Source organism: Aegilops tauschii, chromosome 4 (genome assembly GCF_002575655.3).
Source record: "Aegilops tauschii subsp. strangulata cultivar AL8/78 chromosome 4, Aet v6.0, whole genome shotgun sequence".
Taxonomy (NCBI): Eukaryota; Viridiplantae; Streptophyta; class Magnoliopsida; order Poales; family Poaceae; genus Aegilops; species Aegilops tauschii.
Genome location: NC_053038.3, coordinates 212,552,175 through 212,574,745, shown reverse-complemented (window position 1 = coordinate 212,574,745; position 22,571 = coordinate 212,552,175). Strand labels below are relative to the sequence as shown.

General features: G+C 41.4%; 2 protein-coding genes across 3 annotated transcripts; one reads left to right on the top strand and one right to left on the bottom strand.

The window, feature by feature from the left end:
- The first annotated feature begins 1,285 nt into the window (after positions 1-1,285).
- On the top strand, positions 1,286-20,613 carry LOC120962877 (uncharacterized). 2 transcript variants are annotated; one of them, XM_073496487.1, is made up of 4 exons: positions 1,286-2,007; positions 3,216-3,418; positions 7,074-7,170; positions 7,260-20,613. In XM_073496487.1, exon 4 carries the CDS (start codon positions 15,248-15,250, stop codon positions 16,976-16,978), a length of 1,731 nt encoding a protein of 576 aa, XP_073352588.1. In that variant the 5' UTR covers positions 1,286-2,007; positions 3,216-3,418; positions 7,074-7,170; positions 7,260-15,247; the 3' UTR covers positions 16,979-20,613. The 2 variants fall into 2 exon arrangements, with proteins under 2 accessions (XP_073352588.1, XP_073352587.1); XM_073496486.1 differs by having other exon boundaries at positions 7,074-20,613.
- On the bottom strand, positions 4,659-5,426 carry LOC120963346 (uncharacterized). The gene has a single exon (XM_040387968.1). The coding sequence runs from the start codon at positions 5,424-5,426 to the stop codon at positions 4,659-4,661; it is 768 nt and encodes a 255-aa protein (XP_040243902.1).
- Positions 20,614-22,571: the final 1,958 nt, after the last annotated feature.

Genomic DNA, 22,571 nt, shown 5'->3' with positions numbered 1-22,571 from the left:
GCCTGTTCAAGCCTGCCTACTAGAATTTCCAGTGGTTGAAAGGAAAAGTGAAGGAAAACATAGGAATTGGAAAGTTTCCTATGGTACTACTATTAATGCATTTGGTTCAAAGGAATGCAGCAAAGGAAAACTGTAGGATTTGTTCCTTTAGTGTCTCTTTCAAAGAAAAAACGTAGGAATTTTAATATCCACTTCGCCCACCTTTTCAAATTTCTATTCATGAAGAACAAGACTAAGTGGTAGTAGCATAATAGCATTATAACTGTACATTTTCTTGTGGTTTGACTTAATTTGACCATGCTTCTTTGCATTCCTGTGACCTTCAAATTCCTGTGAACCAAACACCCAGATTGACAGAAATCCCGTGATTTTAAATTCTTTGCACATGCATTCCTATCCTATTACTATGTATTTCCTATCCCTGCGTTGTTAGAATCCTCCAATTCAAACGAGCCCTTATAGAATTACTTCTCTTACAGATAGTTGTCAAAGAAAACCTTGTGTGGTTTGTCCCGCTCCTGCTGCGCCGTCGTCCACCCCAGCTCAGCTGCTCCAATGACAGAAGGGTCCACCACAGCAGGGATCCACCCTCCAGACTGTCTTTCACTGTCTCGGATCTTCTTCGCCGCCGTCGGCAGCCACGACAACTGCATTACCATCATCAACTGAGCAGATGACCTCAAGGACTACAGGGTCCACAAGAGAGGTCGCACTCTTTCATGTCTGCTTACATTATGCATCGCTTAATATTGCATGCTACTTTATCTTCATGTTCACCGATTAGACTCTAAGTCAGCTCCAAACTAATGCTCAAACTTGAGTTTTTAAATGGTTGTGGGGTACATATCGGGGCCACAATCAATAGTATCTATCTACTATCTGGTTAATCTCTGGTGTCTACTATGAGTTTCATGTTGGGTGGGAAACAAACAGTAAAGAAGCAATTATCTGTATTTTTTAACCGAAGCCATTATCTGCCTGCTATCATTGGTTTTGGGTCTATCCATAGGTTGCTACTATCACTCTCAATTTCTGCATGCACTCCTTACATAATCTCACTATGTTTTATTCCTATGCATGTCAGTTATTGTACACAATGAAACTGAACATGTAGAGCAAAAGAGACGATGTAGACGTCGCTCTATGGTGTGCGCAAAGGCAGCCCCCCTCCACCCATTTCAGATTGTAATCAAGAGGATGATAACTGTTCCGAGGGGGATTCCCAAGGAGAAAACCACTCCTATTTACCCCCTAAGGTCTTCGCTCTAACTTGGCATGTTGATGTTGGTCATATCATGCATATGGTGTCTTGCATTGCTTACTTTATACTCCCTCGGTCCCGTAATTCTTGTCGTGAGGGCAATTTTGCAAAAAGCCCCTCTGGTTTCTCCCGACCAAACCCGCGCTCCTCGTCGTCCTCCTCCGAGAGAAGCCCCAGCTGCGCTGCTCCCCGCCACTGCAGCTTCCCTACTCCGCGCCGCTGCAGGCGCCCTGCTCCCCGCCGCCGCAGCTCCCCTGCTCCCCTACTACAGCTGCCTCCTGCTCCACCACCGCAGCTGCCGCTCGCCTGCCTCCACAAGCTCCCCCTTCCTCATAAAAATCTTTGATTTCCCCATCTACCGCCGCGCTCTGCTCCAGCTGCGTCGGAACCGGCGGCGGCGAGCCCGGAGGCGCTGGATCCGGACCACCACCAACAATCTAAAGGCCGACGAGCCCGACGACGACAGGAGATGCATCAAGGTAAACGCCGACGAGCTCGACAATGACAGTAAGATAAAGGTTGTGGATTTGCAAGCGTGGAAGACGACGACGACAGCTCCATGAGGAATACGACCGCGGCGGCGTCTTCTTCGTTGTTTCTCTGGTAGAAGACCCCGCGCCCGTGACACCACGGCGCGCCTGCTCATTTGGCAGCAGCGGCGGCGGCTACAAATTTTCTCCTCTGCTGCAGATCATCTCCAAGTCCTACAGCCTGGGTCATCTCCGTCACCAACGCCTACAGCCTGGGTCTGGACCTCTCTTCTCTACTTCATGTTTACTGAATTTACTGAATGTGCAGTCTCTGAACCACTTCTTCCCTGATTACTGAATTTTAGTGAATGCGAGATGTACTCTTGTAAACTGAGATGTACCCTTGTAAAGTGTGCTGCAACTAGTGAATTTCAGCGACTATGGGTAAAAGTTACTCCACAATGATCCTCCTTGCATGTTGAGCAAGTTACTGGCTTCTGAAACAAACCTCTTTTTGAAGTGGAGGCCATCATTATTTACCATGTTCTTGGTGTTGGTGGCCTCACTTCTTCTTACGGCTTTTATTTTTGCCAATTTACCGAGCAATGATAAGGATAACTGTTTGAAACATCAAGCAAGCAACATCACTTCTAGTTTAACGCAAGCAAGCATACATCTATGTCCAGTGTTAGCTAAGAGCTAAGATATCTCAGTCCAGTGTTAGCTTAGAGATTGTTGCAAGGAGGCATCTCTGTCCAGTGTTAGCTAAATTTTCTTGGTCTCACCATTTTATTTTCAGAACATTTGAGTACTCTCAAATATGCATACACTGCATATATTTAGTGATATTCTGAAAATATGCATACACAGTACAGCAGCATATTGAAAACATTCATGTTTCAATATAATTGAATTTTCTGTTACATACACTCTACACTTCTTCTTTAACTGAATTTTCTGTTACATACAGTCTGCATTTCTGCTTTAAGTGAATTGATTTTTCAGCTTGCAAAATCTGACAGCAAGCAATGATGAAATCTTGACCATTCATCACCATGTTTCTTTGAAGAAAGGAAGGAAAAAATAAGTAAAACAAAAGGGCCCAAGAAGGTTCGAACTGATGACCTACTGATCTGCACACAAATTGCAAATTCTGAAACTGTCAATACACAGGAATTCTGCACACAAAATTTGCACACCATCCAAATTGATCACTGTGAAATTTGTTAGTTACAAATTCTGCACACAAATTAACAGTGAAGTGATTCATTCCTCCTTGTTTTAATTCTACTATAAACTAGCCCTGTGAAGTGATTTATGGTTACTTCAAAAACAGAAACAAATTGATTGGGTGTCTGTCAAAGGTCTCCTTTTTCCACTTCTCCTCCCTTCGATATACTACGCCCATTGCAATTTCTTCTTTATCTTCTTGGATTGGTCGGGCCATGTCCACCCAATTTCTTCGTCTTCTTGGATTTCTACAGGTGTTTGATGTGAGGAACAAGCCAGCTTTGCTCAAGGCCGACGATTGGGCGCGTGTGGTGGCAGTTTAAGGAGTGGCGAAATCTTCTGTTGGATTGTTGCATGCTCTGGTCTGAACGTTTGTGCTTTGAAGGAGTGGTAACATCTTCAGGTGGAAGGAGTGGTAGTTCAAGGACATCTTCAGCAGTGGTCTGAATTGATTCAGGTGATTCCTGAATTGCTGCATTTTCGACTGCACTAAACATCTAAATTAGAGACTGAATGTTCCTGCTGTATTTTCTCACAACTAAACGTCTGCACTTCTAGAATTAGCGTGCACTTATAGAGTTAGTCTGCACTTAAAAAAATGGCACAATATTGCACAGGAGTAATCTGTCATGTGACAGTAGTCATGATTAATTATCTTGAGCTTTTTCCATATAATTTTTGAATAGCAGCATCGTTTAAATTTGTTTTTTTAACTTGTTTGATGCATCCATGGCCGCATCCATAGCAGCGAGTACTGCTTATTGAGATACTACTGCTGATATTGTTTGGCTGGTGATATTGCTTACTGCAGCTAGAGTAGAAGGAATAGGAGTAGCTGCAACTACAGTTGGAGTATGAGTACCCCATATTGTCGTTCACTGTGAGATCTTGTGTAAATAAAAAAAATGCGTATCCATATTTAGGAGCAGTAACTTTGTTAGAAAGAAAGCTAGCTCTAAACAGAGTTATATTTTTATCCTAGAGTAGATTGTTAGGAGATCTTGTTTTTATCTCTGAACTTGTATGATATGTGAACCCCAAAAGATGCATCATCACACAGGTGCAGGTTGATGCCCCTCCATTTGTCACATCATGGACTAGACTAGGTGATCATTTTATTTGTAAATGCTAGGAAAAGGGGAGGTGTTCACCATACTATAGAGAGCAGAAAGATTGATGGCTAGGGAAACTCATGGAGAAAAGAAGATAAGGTTGATGCAAGGACCTTTAGATTGAAACCAAGAAGTTAAAGGAAGAAGCACTGAAAGCAAATAGACCATGCAAATGACCCAAATTAATTCTAATTAATCCCAATAAATCCAAATAATCCAGATAAATTCCAACAAGGAGTTGATATACAAGGATTAGACAAGGCATGCACAATACATAAGGGCCTCTTTGTCCCCTCTTGACACAAGATTACACAAGACATGCACAAGGAGCACTTGGTATCAACAACTACCTGACTACATGACATAAGTGTCTCTTTCTCCCCTCTTGGCAACATTCTTTTCCTTTCTCTGGCCATTTCTTCACTTCCCTTCCCTTTACTTTTCTTTCTTTTCCCTTTTGTTGCTACTTCTTCCCTTCCCTTTACTTTTCTTTCTTTTCCCTTCTATAGCTAATTCTTTCCTTTCATTTTCTTTTCCTATTGCAATTTCAATTTCTTCTATAATGGCCCTAGTATCAACAACTACCTAACTGTCGCAATATACACTGATTATTTCCATGCCAGCATTCTGAAAGCGATCCTTGTGCAAGTGTGGCAACTTATGATTTCCTCCTTTGTCTTTCATAACTTCAAACATAACTGCTTCTAATGTGATAAAGCTTCTGTGCAACTTGTGGGGATCATAATTCTCGAATTTCTCTTCCACACCCTGTACCAGTTCCTGGATGTTTGTAGGTGACCTGCAGTCAGTTAGAGACTGGAGAGAGTTATGGAAGCAGAGGTCCAAACAATTGAAGTCAGAACTATTTGGGGGCTGTTGTAGCAATCGGATGTCAAGATCAGTTTGTTCCACAGCTTCTCGAAAATCTACATCATTGGGAAGGACATGAGGCTTTGCGTTATCCTGTTGGATGAATATTGTTTCTCCCTCATCATCGTCAGGCCACTTATCCTGAATTGCTGGGATAACCTTATTGATGAGATAATCTCTGCACACAGGCCTGGTTACTTTCACTAATGTCAACACTTTTGTTCCCTTTGCTCTGTTCTGATTTGTCCGCACCGCCTCAGTCTCTTCGATGAATACCCAAATGCCGATCTTCCCATCGAATGTTAGCTCCCCCTCATTGTTATATCGATTCCTGGCCACAGCTGTTAGGAACATTACCTTCCCAATGTTGTGAGTGTTTGACATGGTGCGCTTGGGCTCAGGTTCTCCTGGAAGTACATAGTAACTATTCTTCACTCTTGTCATGTCAAACCACTTTTCATCAATGTGAACCATATTGGTCATTGGCTTAGACATAGCCCGAGAAGTTGAGATCGAATTGTCATCGAGCATGGACATACAAAATTTCAATCTCGCAAGCTTGTTCTCTGGCTTGAGGTGAGGCTTCACAGTGCTTTTGATGCGGTTGAGCTCATTCAACTGGAACCTCTTATGTAGGGTCAATTGGGCCACACCTAGAGACCGTGCCAGAGATTGAATTGTCCTTCTTTTATTCAGTGGGATTGTTGAGGTCCTCGCTAGATCCAGCTCCTTTATCTTTCGGCCAGATATTCCTGGCTTCTTGCTTGAGACATCTACTTCTTTGCCATCGGCAATTTGCTTTTTGGCGTCTTCCTAGATTCTTTGAACAGATCATACACTTATGTTCAACAGGGTTGAGACTAGCAGCTTGTCGTCTGGTTGAACAGACCCATCTCTGAGCTCGATTACTAGCAAGGCGAAGTAAACACCATGACTCTCCTTATCTGACAATTCTCTTCTTTTCTCTTGAAGTATCCAATTCATAACTTCATCCTCTTCCTCTTGAGCTTCACCGTCTTCCCCTTCATCTTCTTGAGGCATCCAATTCATAGCTTCATCGTCTTGCTCTTGAGGCATCAAGTTTAAATCCATAGCTCCATTCTCTGCCACTTGAGGTTCCTCCACTTCAGGGATCCAATTCAAATTCATAGCTTCATTGTCTTCCTCTTGAGGCATCAAGTTCAAATCAATAGCTTCATATTCTTCCTCTTGAGGCATCAAGTTCAAATCCATAGTTATGTGTTCCTGCCATTAATGACAAAAGATGAGTACACCATGGTACCATAACAAGAATATGAACACACAAAATGAGTATGCAAGTCAAACAAGAAATATTTAACAAGGAATATACACCATGTTACTCTACGTACAGTAGTTTTAACTGAATTTTACTCTACTTACAGTAGTTTTAACTAAATTTTACTCTACTTGCAATAGTTTCAAAGTGTCAAGAAAATATCAACAGCTAAATCATAAGGGTGAAGAAGTATTCAAAGATATGGGAGTATTTTCTAGATTGACATCTGAGGGTTGCCAAGCAAATTTTCCAAAACTTTTTCAATTCAGTTTCGTATCTTTTACGAAGGCCTATTTAGAATATTCAGTTCTTTTCAAACTAGCATCCCCTGGCAGGCATTCTTTGGGTGCATACCCATAGCAGTTACATGAGCCATCATAAATTAGGTAAAAAATGCAGTCCTGCCATTTACATATGCATGATCAGTGAAGTAAGTAAACAAAATAAGGATCACTGTCATTTAAATTGTAAATCAAGGTCACTGTCATGTAAATTGTAAATCAAGCAGCAACAAGCAACATCATGAACATGGGTCTCCCCCAGGCAGATCTTGCCATCTCAGCCATAGATAGGTTCAATTAATTTGCGTGAATTATCAAAATTATTGTCACTACTACTGTATGCTTTGACACTGTCGAAACTGAAAATTTGCAAGAGTTTTGCTTGATGTTATACTGTTGTCCCATTTTTACAACCTGAACATATTTAAATTGCAAAGTACAGCCACAAGTCCAAACCTAAACATATTCAGAAACTGAACATTTTTACAACCTAAACATTTCCAGTTAGTGGCTCAAAACTGTCTGACAATGATACTTGACTTAATGTGGCAGAATTTATGGAGTTGTGGATGCATCTATGTGCTTGTGAATCCAAGCTAAATTGGAATGGAGTACATTTTTTAACACAAGTCAGTTACTTAATTATCAGGTCTGTACTCATTGCCATGCATAAATAGTGTTATCTCGAATGACTGATCTAAGTCACATATCTTACGAGTTAATTTTTGATACATCAAGCAATAGCATGATGAAGAGATTAAAACAACAATAGTCGCTATAGATCAATCGACAGGGGAAGAACAGTAGAAGACCAAAGATTATACTGTACCTTCTTCTTCAGAGAAGATCAGCAGCGAAGAACAGCATGTCAGCACGAGCATGAGCTCCACCGGCAAGCATGCAGCATGGGCGGGCGTGCATGCACCTGAACGTGGGTGATACTCCAATGGCAGCGGCGCCGGTTTTTGGTCACCGTAGGAGCTACTGGCGAGCTCCAATGGCAGCAAGCGGCAGACCACCATGGCCAGGCGAACCAGCAACCAATCGACGGGGGAAAAGTGACCTGGAGGACCCGAAGATCACCCTGAAGCTGTTGAGCCGCTCGGGAAAACCAGAGGAGGAGCGATGGCGTTGAGCTCGTGTGCGGAATCGGCGGCCGGAGTGGGAGGAGACGGGATCTATTCCGTCGATCAGCGGCTTCCCGGCAAGCGTGGCTCAAGGAGGGCATAGGTATCGGCTAGGCGGAGCTCCTGGTATGCTCGGGAAGGACTAAGGAGGTGCGACGGTGCCGAGCCCCTGTGCGGACACCACTGCCGGAGGGGGAGGAGACGGGCTCGTTTTTGGAGTGGGGGCAGCTCCTGTGCGGAAGCAGCGGCCGGCAGCAGGGGAGAATCTGCAGGATAAGATGCAGCAACGGCAGGAGCTCCATCGGTAGCAGCAGCAGGAGCTCCACCGACCTGGAGCCCAGCCGGCGGCAGGATCTTCCCCGACCTGAGCCTGCGTGCGGGTTGCTTTGAGAGAATTCGAAGTTGTGGAAGGGTGTTTTGTAAAAAATGCGGTAGTTCAAATTTGAAACCCCCTGCGACATGAATTTCGGGACGGAGGGATTACATCAAATATGTCATCTGCTTAGTTTAAACATGCTTTGTGTGAATGACATCTGTTTAGTTTCTTTATCGTATATGTGAATTATGCAACACCATCTTGTTTAGCCAGGCATCATATATGTGAATTTTGCAATGTCATCCTGCTTAGCCAGTCTTATATGTGAATTATATCATGCCATCCTTTTCTTCATTACGTATTACATTTGTCAACGGTGTTAGTACATTCAACTACTCTCCGTGTGCATCAGCCATTTGACACGGTGATGGAAAATTCTGGATTGAAAACAAGGTCTTCAGAGTAGACTATGCTATCTGACGAAGTGCATATCTCGCTGGTTACGGATAGCTCCTCAGAGGAGGATTCAGAGACAGATGACCAGTCCTATTATGGCAATCATAGACATCATCTATCTGAATTATGGCATGCCAACCCATTTAATAAAGACATCATATAGTTATATCATCTCATCGTGTTTAGTGTTTACAATCATCATATTTTGAATTATGTCATTCTATCCATGAATTATATCATGCTATCATGTTTCCATAGGCGGCATGTATGTGAATTATGGCATGCCAACCCATTTAATAAACACATTATATAGTTATATCATGTCATCATGTTTACATAGTCATCATATTTTGAACTATGTCTTTCCATCCTTTTTAGTTAGCCATCATATATGTGAAATTGTGTCATGCTATCCTGTTTAGTTAGCCATCATATATGTGAAACTGTGTCATGCTATCCTGTTTGGTTAGACAACATAAATGTGAATTATTTCATGCCCTCTTTTATTCCCCACTATCCATTGCACCACTGTACATTCAATTACTTTTCTTGTTTATCAACCATTTGAATTGGAGAGGGTGATGGCAGTATCTAAGGGAGTAACAACACGGTCTTCGGAAAAGATAGTGCTACCAGTCAATGCAGATAGAACCACGGTTGTACTTGCCCAAGAACCAGCCCCACCACACATAACCCAGACTTTCGCAGATTGTACCCCTACCCAGTTGGATAGAGAACCAGCTACACCCCTTCTAACCCCAACCCCAGCAGATAGTAACCCAGTTCCAGTTGACACAGCACCGTCTCCACCACAGAGCACCCAAACACGAGCAGTTAGTAAGGCAACTGCAGTGCCCAAAGCACGAAGACCACCACTCCGAACCCCAAGTTAATAGTTAAAGCAGAAAAAGAATTGTTCTCGGGTCAGGTTCTGTAGCTATGGTTCATACTCCTTTGCTCTTGCATCACTGTATTTACTCATAGCAACTATTTTCAAATTTGAAGGATGGAATTGAAACTCCAATGAAGCAACAGGTATGTTTTAAACATGTTTCTTTAACTGGTTTGCTGTTGTAACTTGCTCTATGTAGATTCCAGTTTCAATTGAATAAACAGTTATGTTCTCATGTCATGCACATTACAAGTGTTGTTATTGCTCTGTAGTTTCCCACACTTATATTTTGTCTATTCTGCTTTGTCTTAAACAGATATTATTTGAACTGTGTCTATATCTTGATTTGGCAACAAAAAATAGAATGATATAGACCATACAGTGACCATGATACATAGATGTATGTTTGTTTCATGCTATTATCCTGTCCACTTTACTACTGAACTGATTTACCAAAATCAGCTTCATATACAACATGGTAAACCTATGATGTGTCTGCTTGTTTCTCTTTTAGAATGCAGACAAAATATTGGAGTAGAGTACCTCGTTATGCAATGGTAAAGGAAGTAATGCAGATAAGGTTCAAGATAGTGAGACATCCCTGTTGGTCTCAAAGAAAACTGATAAAAACTATGTTGACGACAGTGAGACAACCCAAAAGTCATGTCTTGATGTAGTGTTCGAGTTACTGGCCACTATTGCTGGCACAAGCTCTTAGAACTCACAGCCTGAATCAGTTCATCTTCTTGAATCTCAACTTCAAGTTGAAAGACATCGATCAGATGTGCTGCGACACGAAGCTGAAGGACTGAGGAAGTCCCTGCAGAATTGTAGGATCGAAAGTAGGTCTAGAGGGGGGGTCATTAGACTACTTGACCAAATAAAAATCTAGCCTTTTATCAATTTTAAGTCTTGGCATATTTTAGCAACTTCGCACAAGTCAAGCAATCAACCTACACATGCAATTCTAAGAGTATAGCAGCGGAAAGTAAAACATTGCGTATGAAGGTAAAGGGAAGGGTTTGGAGAAGGCAAACGCAATGTAGACACGGAGATTTTTTGCGTGGTTCCGATAGGTGGTGCTATCATACGTCCATGTTGATGGAGACTTCAACTCACGAAGGGTAATGGTTGCGCGAGTCCACGGAGGGCTCCACCCACGAAGGGTCCACGGAGAAGCAACCTTGTCTATCCCATAATGGCCATCGCCCACGAAGCACTTGCCTCACTCGGGTAGATCTTCACGAAGTAGGCGATCTCCTTGCCCGTACAAACTCCTTGGTTCAACTCCACAATCTTGACGGAGGCTCCCAAGTGACACCTAACCAATCTAGGAGACACCACTCTCCAAAAGGTAATAGATGGTGTGATGATGATGAACTCCTTGCTCTTGTGCTTCAAATGATAGTCTCCCCAATACACAATTCTCTGTCACAGATTTGGCTATGGTGAAAAGATGATTTGAGTGGAAAGCAACTTGGGGAAGGCTAGAGATCAAGATTCTTGTGGTTGGATTGGAATGTCTTGGTCTCAACACATGAGTAGGTGGTTCTCTCTCAGAAAATGAGTAGTGGAAGTTTGTGATTTGAGTGGAAAGCAACTTGGGGAAGGCTAGAGATCAAAGCTTTGAAAGATGATAATATAAATGAAATACATCATCGCTTTGAGAAGTATGTGATAAGCAAGAGCTCCCCCTAAATTTGTGCATTATTTTAAAATTTTCTTTTGAATGCAAATGCACAATCGATTAGGATCATGGGTCACTCTTCCATGTCACATACATCTTGGTGGAGCGCTCAAAAATATAAGATTTAAATAACATGCACTCATCACCAAGGGTAAACATGATTGATCATACACAAATATCATAGATATCATCATACAAGCACACATTAAAGTATAATATGATCAAACACATGATCACAAGAGTATCTCACAAACAAGCACAAATATTGTAGCAAGAATCAAACGAGCAAACGATCAAAGTAGCAAGAGAAGCAATGAAAGACAAAATGCTCTCTCCCTTGAAGCCTAATGATCTATACACTTTCTCCCCCTTTGGCAACAAGTTACCAAAAAGCTTCAAAATGCATAGTGCTATGCGGCACTCTAGGCATGATCTCTGGGAGCTCCTGGAGTGGTCTTCTGGCTTGTTGCTCCGGTGTGCGTAGATGGCGTGGAGAGGAGTCCATCTGCAAAAGCTTCAGTAGACGTCTGTGGAGTTGGAGGAGTTGAAACTTGAGGTACGACTGAGGCGGTTGTTGCAGGTGCTGAAATGGTAGTCCTAGAGTCTCTGAAAACTGGCACAGCTGTAGACCTTTGTGCCCTTGGCACTCTCTGAAAAGCATCAGTGGTTGGTCTGTCACTGATGTCCTCAACTTCTTCCTGGAGCTTCTCCACAGTAGTCTGGATCTCTGTAACCTTCACATCTAGATCATGGAATTTGGTCTCAATGATCCTCTCAAGACTTTCTTCATCCTGAGTCAGGGTGGCCAGGCCCTTCTCAATCCTCACAGTAGCCTCAAGCAGATAACTGAGTTTACCTTGCTTGGTCTTGAGCATCACTTGTGAAGCATCTGGTACACTAGCTGCCCTTGCTGCTTTAGCAGCCTTGGCTCTCTCTCTCTCTCTCTCTCTCCTCCCATGCTTCTGCGCTGGTTGGATGAGATTCATCCATGACAATCTCATTGTCTTCAAATTCTCGCCTCAGGGGAAGATGCTCTTTATCAAGAAGATATGTTCATGTCCCCATCTTGGAGTTGATTAGCATCTGTATGTAAGGGGTATATCCACAAGATCTCTTCTGATCAGCTACAGTTCTCTTCACTGTCTCAACAATTAGAGTCATCACTTTGAACTTTTGGGGCACATCAAAGATATGAACCAAGTTGATGGAGTGACCACGGATCATCCTATGATCTCCTGACTTGGGCAACAGAGTGTGCCTCAAGATGGTGTTGATGGTGGTCAATCCTTACAGCAGATAATATATGGACCCAAGCTTGTGAGTCTCCAAGGCATCATCTGGAATGGTCTTGTACATGTTTGCCATGGAGTTGTGATCCTTCCTTGGCTTGGCATATACATCCGTGTCATTTTCATCTTCCTTGGGGGCATTGATCAACTTGGCCCATTCAGAAATTGAAGATTGATATCTGGTTCCTTCTATCATCCAGACAATCTTGCTATCTGGATAGAAATGAGCAGTGGAGTAGAATTGCATAATCATTTCATCATTCTACTTTGTCAACTTTTGACCAAAAAACTTATCGACTTCGTTCATCCTGAAGCTCTCATGCACACCTGGGAAGTAGTCCTCATTGTCGTCGATGTATGTCCAATCAACCCATCTCATATCACTGATAATAGGCTTCTTGTCTACCAAGACAGTCTCATAGAAGTCCTACTGTTCCTTGATACGTCTCATCGTATCTACTTTTCCAAACACTTTTGCCCTTGTTTTGGACTCTAACTTGCATGATTTGAATGGAACTAACCCGGACTGACGCTGTTTTCAGCAGAATTGCCATGGTGTTATTTTTGTGCAGAAATAAAAGTTCTCAGAATGACCTGAAACTTCACGAAGAATATTTTTGGAATATATAAAAAATACTGGCGAAAGAATAAAGACCAGGGGGCCCACACCCTATCCAAGAGGGTGGGGGTGCGCCTACCCCCTTGGGCACGCGCCCCTGCTTCGTGGGCCCCCTGGTGCTCCACCGACCTCAAATCCAACTCCATATATTCATGTTCGGGGGGAAAAAATTAGAGAGAAGGATTCATCGCGTTTTACGATACGGAGCCGCCACCAAGCCCTAATCTCTCTCGAGAGGGCTAATCTGGAGTCCGTTCGGCGCTCTGGAGAGGGGAATCCGTCGCCATCGTCATCATCAACCTTCCTCCATCACCAATTTCATGATGCTCACCGCCGTGCGTGAGTAATTCCATCATAGGCTTGCTGGACGGTGATGGGTTGGATGAGATTTACCATGTAATCGGGTTAGTTTTGCTAGGGTTTGATCCCTAGTATCCATTATGTTCTGAGATTGATGTTGCTATGACTTTTCTATGCTTAATGCTTGTCACTAGGGCCCGAGTGCCATGATTTCAGATCTGAACCTCTTATGTTTTCATGAATATATATGAGTTCTTGATCCTATCTTGCAAGTCAATAGTCACCTACTATGTGTTATGATCCGGTAACCCCGAAGTGACAATAATCGGGACCACTCCCGGTGATGACCGTAGTTTGAGGAGTTCATGTATTCACTATGTGTTAATGCTTTGGTCCGGTACTCTATTAAAAGGAGGCCTTAATATCCCTTAGTTTCCGATAGGACCCCGCTACCACGGGAGGGTAGGACAAAATATGTCATACAAGTTCTTTTCCATAAGCACCTATGACTATATTCGAAATGCATGCCTACATTACATTGATGGATTGGAGCTAGTTGTGTGTCACCCTATGTTATAACTATTGCATGAGGAATCGCATCCGACATAATTCTCCATCACCGATCCAATGCCTACGAGCTTTTCACATATTGCTCTTTGCTTAGTTACTTTGCCGTTGCCATTGTTACGATTACCACAAAACTGCTACTGTTACTTTTGCCACCGTTACCGTTACTTTCATACTACTTTGCTACTAAATACTTTGTTGCGGATATTAAGTTATCCAGGTGTGGTTGAATTGACAACTCAACTGCTAATACTTGAGAATATTCTTTGGCTCCCCTTGTGTCGAATCAATAAATTTGGGTTGAATACTCTACCCTCGAAAACTGTTGCGATCCCCTATACTTGTGGGTTATCAAGACTATTTTCTGGCGCCGTTGCCGGGGAGCATAGCTCTATTCTTTGAGTCACTTGGGATTTATATCTGCTGGTCATTATGAGGAACTTGAAAGATGAGAAAACCAAAATTTATCCCTCAACTACGAGGGGAGGTAAGGAACTGCCATCTAGCTCTGCACTTGATTCACCTTCTGTTTTGAGTAGGCTTGCGACACCTAAACCTGCTTCTGCTATTAATTCTGATATGTCGCATGTTGTTGATGATGCCACTTCTGCTTTGCATGATACTTATGATGAAACTACTTCTATGCTTGATACTACTGTGCCACTAGGTGAATTCCTTGATGAACAACTTGCTAGGCTAGAGAGAATGAAATTATTGAAACTGATAATATTGATGAAAGTGATGATGAAGATTCTCCCCTTAGATATGAATTGCCTGTTGTGCCTGAGGCTTATGTTATGGATGAAGAAACTGCTAGAGACTTTCTTGCTTGCAATGATAGAAATGATCTTAAGAAATTATTAGCTAAGCTGAAAGAAAAATCTCTGAATGCTAGAATGAAATATGACCCTGATTTTGCTACTTCACCTATCTGTGTTACTGATAAGGATTATGATTTCTCTGTTGATTCAGAGATAATTACTTTGGTGGAATCTGATCCTTTTTATGGCTATGAATCTGAAACTGTTGTGGCACATCTTACTAAATTAAATGATATAGCCACCCTGTTCACTAATGATGAGAAAACTCGCTACTACTATATCCTTAAATTATTTCCGTTCTCATTAAAGGGTGATGCTAAAATATGGTTTAATTCTCTTGATCCTGGTTGTGTGCGTAGTCCCCAGGATATGATTTATTACTTCTCTGCTAAATATTTCCCCGCTCATAAGAAACAAGCTGCTTTAAGGGAAATATATAACTTTGTGCAAATTGAAGAAGAGTCTCCCACAAGCTTGGGGGAGGCTTCTCCAATTACTTAATGCTTTGCCTGATCATCCTCTCAAGAAAAATGAAATACTTGATATCTTTTATAATGGACTAACCGATGCTTCCAGAGACCACCTGGATAGTTGTGCTGGTTGTGTTTTCAGGGAAAGAACAGTTGATCAAGCTGAATTGCTATTGAATAATATGTTGACTAATGAACATAATTGGACACTTCCTGAACCAACTCCTAAGCCAACTCCGAAGAAAAGGGGTATTCTATTTCTCAGTCCTAAAGATATGCAAGAGGCAAAGAAATCTACGAAAGAAAAAGGTAGTAAAGCTAAAGATGTTAAGAATTTGCCTCCTATTGAAGAAATACATGGTCTTAATTTGCCGCCTGTTGAGGAAACACATGATCTTGATAACCCGACACAGGTAGTAAAGGTAAATTCTCTCTATAGATTTGATGAAGGTGATATTCCTCGTTATAGGTCTGCTAGCCAATGCTTAGATGAGTTTGATAATTTTATTGTTAAACAAGAAAACATCAATGCTTATGTTGGTAGACAATTGAAACGCAATGCTTATATGATTGAACACTTGAGTGATTATATGTCTAGAGTTAAAGGTGAACTTAAACTCATTAGTAAACATGCTTCTATGGTTACCACTCAAGTAGAACAAGTACTTAAAGCTCAAAATGATTTGCTCAATGAATTAAATAATAAGAAAAATGATAATGTTGTTAGAGTTATGACTAGAGGGGGTAAAATGACTCAGGAACCTTTGTATCCTGAGGGCCACCCTAAGAGAATTGAACAAGATTCTCAGAGAACTAATGTTGATGCACCTAGTCCTTCTAAAAGAAAGAAAACAAAAAATGATAGGACTTTGCATGCTTCTAGTGAACCTGTTGTTAACATACCTGAGAATCCCAATGTTATTTCTATTTCTGATGCTGAAACACAATCTGGTGAGGAACATGAACCTAGTGATAATATTAATGATGATGTGCATGTTGATGCTCAACCTAGCAATGACAATGATGTAGAGATTGAACCTGCTGTTGATCTTGATAACCCACAATCAAAGAATCAACGTTGTGATAAGAGAGACTTCGTTGCTAGGAAGCACGGTAAAGAAAGAGAACCATGGGTTCAGAAACCCATGCCTTTTCCTCCCAAACCATCCAAGAAAAAGGATGATGAGGATTTTGAGCGCTTTGCTGAAATGATTAGACCTATCTTCTTGCGTATGCATTTTACTGATATGCTTAAAATGAATCCTTATGCCAAGTATATGAAGGACATTGTTACAAATAAGAGAAAGATGCCGGAAGCTGAAATTTTCACCATGCTTGCTAATTATACTTGTAAGGGTGGAATACCTAAGAAACTAGGAGATCCAGGAGTACCAAATATACCATGCTCCATTAAAAGAATCTATGTTAGAACTGCTTTATGTGATCTTGGAGCCGGTGTTAGTGTTATGCCTCTCTCTTTATATCATAGACTTGATTTGAATAAGTTGACACATACTGAAATATCTTTGCAAATGGTTGATAAATCAACTGTTATACCTGTCGGTATTTATGAGGATGTGCCTGTTGTGTTTGCAAACGTTACTATTTTAACGGACTTTGTTATTCTGGATATTCCTGAGGACGATAGTATGTCAATTATCCTTGGTAGACCCTTTTTTAATACTGCAGGGGCTGTTCTTGATTGCATCAAAGGCGATGCCACTTTTCATGTTAATGGTAATGAGCATATGGTACACTTTCCGAGGAAACAACCTCAAGTCCAGAGTATCAATTCTATTGGAAAATTTTCAACTATTACTATTGGAGGTTTTGAATTTCCTCTTCCTACTGTCAAGAAGAAATATGATATTCTTATTGTTGGGGATGTGCATATCCCTGTTGAGGTAACATAGTGTTATCCGAAATTTCTCCGGTTCCATGTTATTCGAAAAGAGTTTGTTAACAAGACTTGATCAACCTTATTAGTGGATTCCTTTTGATGAGCATGAGATGGATGAAGTTAGAAAGCACAACCTTCTGTACCCTCCTTTTACTTTCTATTATTTAGATTAAATAAAGCAAAAATAGTATTTTTTGTCTGTTGTCTGAATTATCCTTGCAATAAAAAATGCCTAGCTAGGGGCATTGAACAATAGCGCTTGTTGAGAGGCAACCCAATTTTATTTTTTGTTCTTTGCTTTTGCTCTTGTTTAGTAATAAATAATTCATCTATCCTTTGTTTAGATGTGGTTTTATGTTTTAATTAGTATTCGTGACAAGTAGAACTGATAGGATCTTCTTGGGTGATAGTTGTTTGATCTTGCTGAAAAAGACAGAAACTTTGTGCTCACAAAAATAATTGTTAAAATTCACCAGAACGTGATAAAATACTGATTCTTTTTGCAGAAGGTTAATATACAAATTATCCAGGTTGTCCTAGTTTTTCAGAATTTTTGGAGTTACAGAAGTATTCGAATGATACAGATTGCTACAGACTGTTCTGTTATGACAGATTCTATTTTTCGTGTGTTGTTTGCTTATTTTGATGAATCTATGAGTAGTATCGGGGGGTATGAACCATAGAGAAGTTGGAATACATTAGGTTTAACACCAATATAAATAAAGAATGAGTTCATTACAGTACCTTAAAGTGGTGGTTTATTTTCTTATACTAACGGAGCTCATAAGATTTTTTTCTGTTGAAGTTTTGTGTTGTGAAGTTTTCAAGTCCTTGGGTAAAGATTTGATAGATTTTGGAATAAGGAGTGGCAAGAGCCTAAGCTTGGGGGAGTACGTATTTCTCACCGACATTACATTCATGTCCACACACTCATGCCAGTTGTCGGTGTTCATACTTTTCATTGTACTATTCATGCTAATTCATTTTCCTTTTTCTTGCTTTCTTCTTGTGTGTTTGAATAACCTTAAGAAAAACCAAAAAAAATAGTTGTAGCTTTTAGCTAGTTTACTTTTCATGCCTGTAGTAGTAATAACTAAAAGAAAACCCAAAAAGATTTCTCGTTCTTCTTTTGCTTGTTGGGAGCTTTCCCGTGTAAATAGTTTTATTTTATTTCTTTTCTTTGGGGGTCGAGAGGAGAAGATCATAATGAAAATGTTGAAGTGGCTCTTATATGCATTATTGTTGATTTAACCAAGAGCCCATATTACCTTGTCTTCTCCTTTGCATCAGATTCTTGCAGATTCCAGCTTAGTCCAATGCACGTGCACTATTATTATTATTCACATCGTTCGGTCGTGCAAGTGAAAGGCAATAATGACGATATATGATGGACTTATTGAGATGAGAGAAGCTGGTATAAACTCGACCTCTCTTGTTTTTGTAAATATGATTAGTTCATCGTTCCTGATTCAGCCTATTATGAATGAAACATGTTTGCAATGACAATTAGAGATTATAGTTGCTCATGCCATGCTTAATTTGCTAGGAGTTTATAATGGTTTACCTTGCGTGCCAACATGCTATTAAAATGGTTGTGATGTGGTATAATAGGGTGGTATCCTCCTTTGAACGATTCAAGTGACTTGACTTGGCACATGTTCACACATGTAGTTGAAACAAAATCAACATAGCCTCCACGATATTTATGTTCATGGTGGGTTATATCCTACTCATGCTTGCATTCAATGTTTATTAATTTTAATGCATGTTCATGACTGTTGTCGCTCTCTAGTTGGTCGCTTCCCAGTCTTTTTCTAGCCTTCACTTGTACTAAGCGGGAATACTGCTTGTGCATCCACTTCCATAAACCCCAAAGTTATTCCATATGAGTCCACCATACCTTCCTTTACGCGGTATCGACCTGCCGTTTCAAGTAAATTTGTATGTGCCAAACTCTAAACCTTCAAATGAAATTCTGCTTTGTATGCTCGAATAGCTCATGTATCAACTAGGGTTGTCTGTATCTTCCATGCTAGGTGGGTTATTCTCAAAAGGAGTGGACTCCGCTCCTCACTCACGAGAAAATGGCTGGTCACCGGGATGCCCAGTCCCATGCTCTAAGCAAATCAAATCGAAATAATTGTAAACAAAACTCCCCCAGGGCTGTTGCTAGTTGGAGGCACTCGTTGTTTCGAGCAAGCCATGGATTGATGCTTGTTGGTGGTGGGGGGTATAAACTTTGCCATTCTGCTTGGGAACCGCCTATAATGTGTGTAGCATGGAAGATATCGAGATCTCTCGGTTGTTATGTTGACAATGAAAGTATGCCACTCAAAATATTATTTATCTCTATTTCAAAACCGGGCTCTGGCACCTCTACAAATCCCTGCTTCCCTCTGCGAAGGGCCTATCTATTAACTTTTATGTTGAGTCATCCTCCTCTTATTAAAAAGCACCAGTTGGAGAGCACAGCTGTCATTTGCATCCATTACTGTTAATTTATATTGAGTATGACTATGACTGGATCTCTTTTACCATGAATTACAATGTCTAGTCAGTCCTTGATCTTTAAAGGTGCTCTGCATTTATGTTTTGCGGTCTCAGAAAGGGCTAGCGAGATACCATCTTGTTATATCATATTATGATTGTTTTGAGAAAGTGTTGTCATCCGAGAATTATTATTATTGCTCGCTAGTTGATTATGCCATTGATATGAGTAAACATGAGACCTAAGCGTTATTGTGAATATGGTTAGTTCATAATCTTTGCTGAAAACTTGAATGTTGGCTTTACATATTTACAACAATAAGAGCAAACAGAGTTTGTATAAGTTCTTCTTTATCACTTTCAGTTTATCAACTGAATTGCTTGAGGACAAGCAAAGGTTTAAGCTTGGGGGAGTTGATACGTCTCCATCGTATCTACTTTTCCAAACACTTTTGCCCTTGTTTTGGACTCTAACTTACATAATTTGAATGGAACTAACCCGGATTGACGCTGTTTTCAGCAGAATTGCCATGGTGTTATTTTTGTGCAGAAATAAAAGTTCTCGGAATGACCTGAAACTTCACGGAGAATATTTTTGGAATATATAAAAAATACTGGCGAAAGAATCAAGACCAGGGGGCCCACACCCTGTCCACGAGGGTGGGGGCGCGCCTACCCCCCTGGGCGCGCCCCCTGCCTCGTGGGCCCCCTGGTGCTCCACTGACCTCAACTCCAACTCCATATATTCACGTTCGGGGAGAAAAAAACCAGAGAGAAGGATGCATCGCGTTTTACGATATGGAGCCGCCGCCAAGCCCTAATCTCTCTCGGGAGGGCTGATCTGGAGTCCGTTCGGGGCTCCGGAGAGGGGAGTCCGTCGCCATCGTCATCATCAACCTTCCTCCATCACCAATTTCATGATGTTCACCGCCATGCGTGAGTAATTCCATTGTAGGCTTGCTGGACGGTGATGGGTTGGATGAGATTTACCATGTAATCGAGTTAGTTTTGCTAGGGTTTGATCCCTAGTATCCATTATGTTCTGAGATTGATGTTGCTATGACTTTGCTATGCTTAATGCTTGTCACTAGGGCCCGAGTGCCATGATTTCAGATCTGAACCTATTATGTTTTCATGAATATATATGAGTTCTTGATCCTATCTTGCAAGTCAATAGTCACCTACTATGTGTTATGATCCGGTAACCCCGAAGTGACAATAATCGGGACCACTCCCGGTGATGACCGTAGTTTGAGGAGTTCATGTATTCACTATGTGTTAATGCTTTGGTCCGGTACTCTATTAAAAGGAGGCCTTAATATCCCTTAGTTTCTGATAGGACCCCGTTGCCATGGGAGGGTAGGACAAAAGATGTCATGCAAGTTCTTTTCCATAAGCACGTATGACTATATTCGAAATACATGCCTACATTACATTGATGAATTGGAGCTAGTTCTATGTCACCCTATGTTATAACTATTGCATGAGGAATCGCATCCGACATAATTCTCTATAACCGATCCAATGCCTACGAGCTTTTCACATATTGCTCTTTGCTTAGTTACTTTGTCGTTGCCACTGTTACGATTACTACAAAACTGTTACTTTTGCCACCGTTACCGTTACTTTCATACTACTTTGCTACTAAATACTTTGCTACAGATATTAAGTTATCCAGGTGTGGTTGAATTGACAACTCAACTGCTAATACTTGAGAATATTCTTTGGCTCCCCTTGTGTCGAATCAATAAATTTGGGTTGAATACTCTACCCTCGAAAACTGTTGCGATCCCCTCTACTTGTGGGTTATCATTCCTTGGTGTGGAAACGATAATCTAAAGCAGTTCTTCTCCTGGTGGCATAGGGATCAGTCTGTCTCCACAATCTCAAACTTGCATCCTTTCTTTCCTTCATGTTCTCAGCAACAGGATGATCATCACTATGATCTGGAATCTTTGGCTTCAACTTTCTGAGAACTTGTGGCTCTTCATCCTCTTGAGCTTCAGGCACTGGGGCCTTGTTCTTCTCAGCAGCAGAAATGTTCCTGGTGGATCTCTTGGGTGCACAAGGTTTTGGAGCTTGAGCGTGAGTTGGAGGCTTGGGGGCTGTCTTGGGCTTAGATGGAGCAGCCCCAGACTTTATGGCATCCCGCATGAGCTTCTGAGTCTTTGGAGGTGGTGCAGCTGGCTCTTCCTCCTCCTCTTCATCATTAGAGTCCCTCATCATAGATGATCTGCCAATGACTCTGGCAACAGTCTTCCTCACTCTCTCCTTCCTCTTCTTTCCTCCAGCAGCCTCTTCCTCTCTTGGTTCAAGACTGAACTCCATAGTTTCCTGAGTGGAGGCTCTAGCTTTTGACATGGGCTTCCTCTTAGCAGGAGCTTTCTTTTGCATGCCAAGCTTTGTGGCAGCAGCAGCAGCATATTCCTTCTTGAGCACTTTCTTCTTTGAGGTCACCTACTCAACAACAACAAAGTCCTCATCCTCAGATTCTAAGGTTCTCTTCTTCCTTTGCCTAGTAGCAGCCTTAGGCAAGTTGCATGGAGTGCTTCTGCTACCATCTTCATACTTGCTATTGGAGGGACTAGTGCCCTCAGTGAGATTCACCTGCTCCTCAGACCTGTTCTAGCTGTCACTGCCCTCTGACATCTCTGAAACTGACCCTGTGACTAGATAGGTATAGGTAGAGTGGATGAGCATCACAAAACACAACTATTTTGCAAAAACATTGAGACAAAAACTTAACTTTAGTTTTCTGCAGAAAGCATTTCGGAGCTATCGATATGACAAACTCGGTGACACCGAAGCATTAATAGAATCTAAACATGCAATTTCGGTCAGACTGAAATGCAGTTTGGTGATTCCAAGATGCTAGGGTTTCACAGAGTAAGTGATTTCGGTCACACCGATTAGTACGCTTCGGTCAGACCGAGTTGTACTTGTGCAATGGCCTGAACCAAATCGGTGAGACCGAGATCCTCACATCGGTCCGTCCGGGATGAGTTCAGCGGAAACCTAACCCTAAGTTTTTGCATCAAATCTATTCTAATGGAACTTTTCGGTGGATAGATTGATCTCATTCATTGTAAGAATAATGGCAATGATCTTTGTGTAAGAAT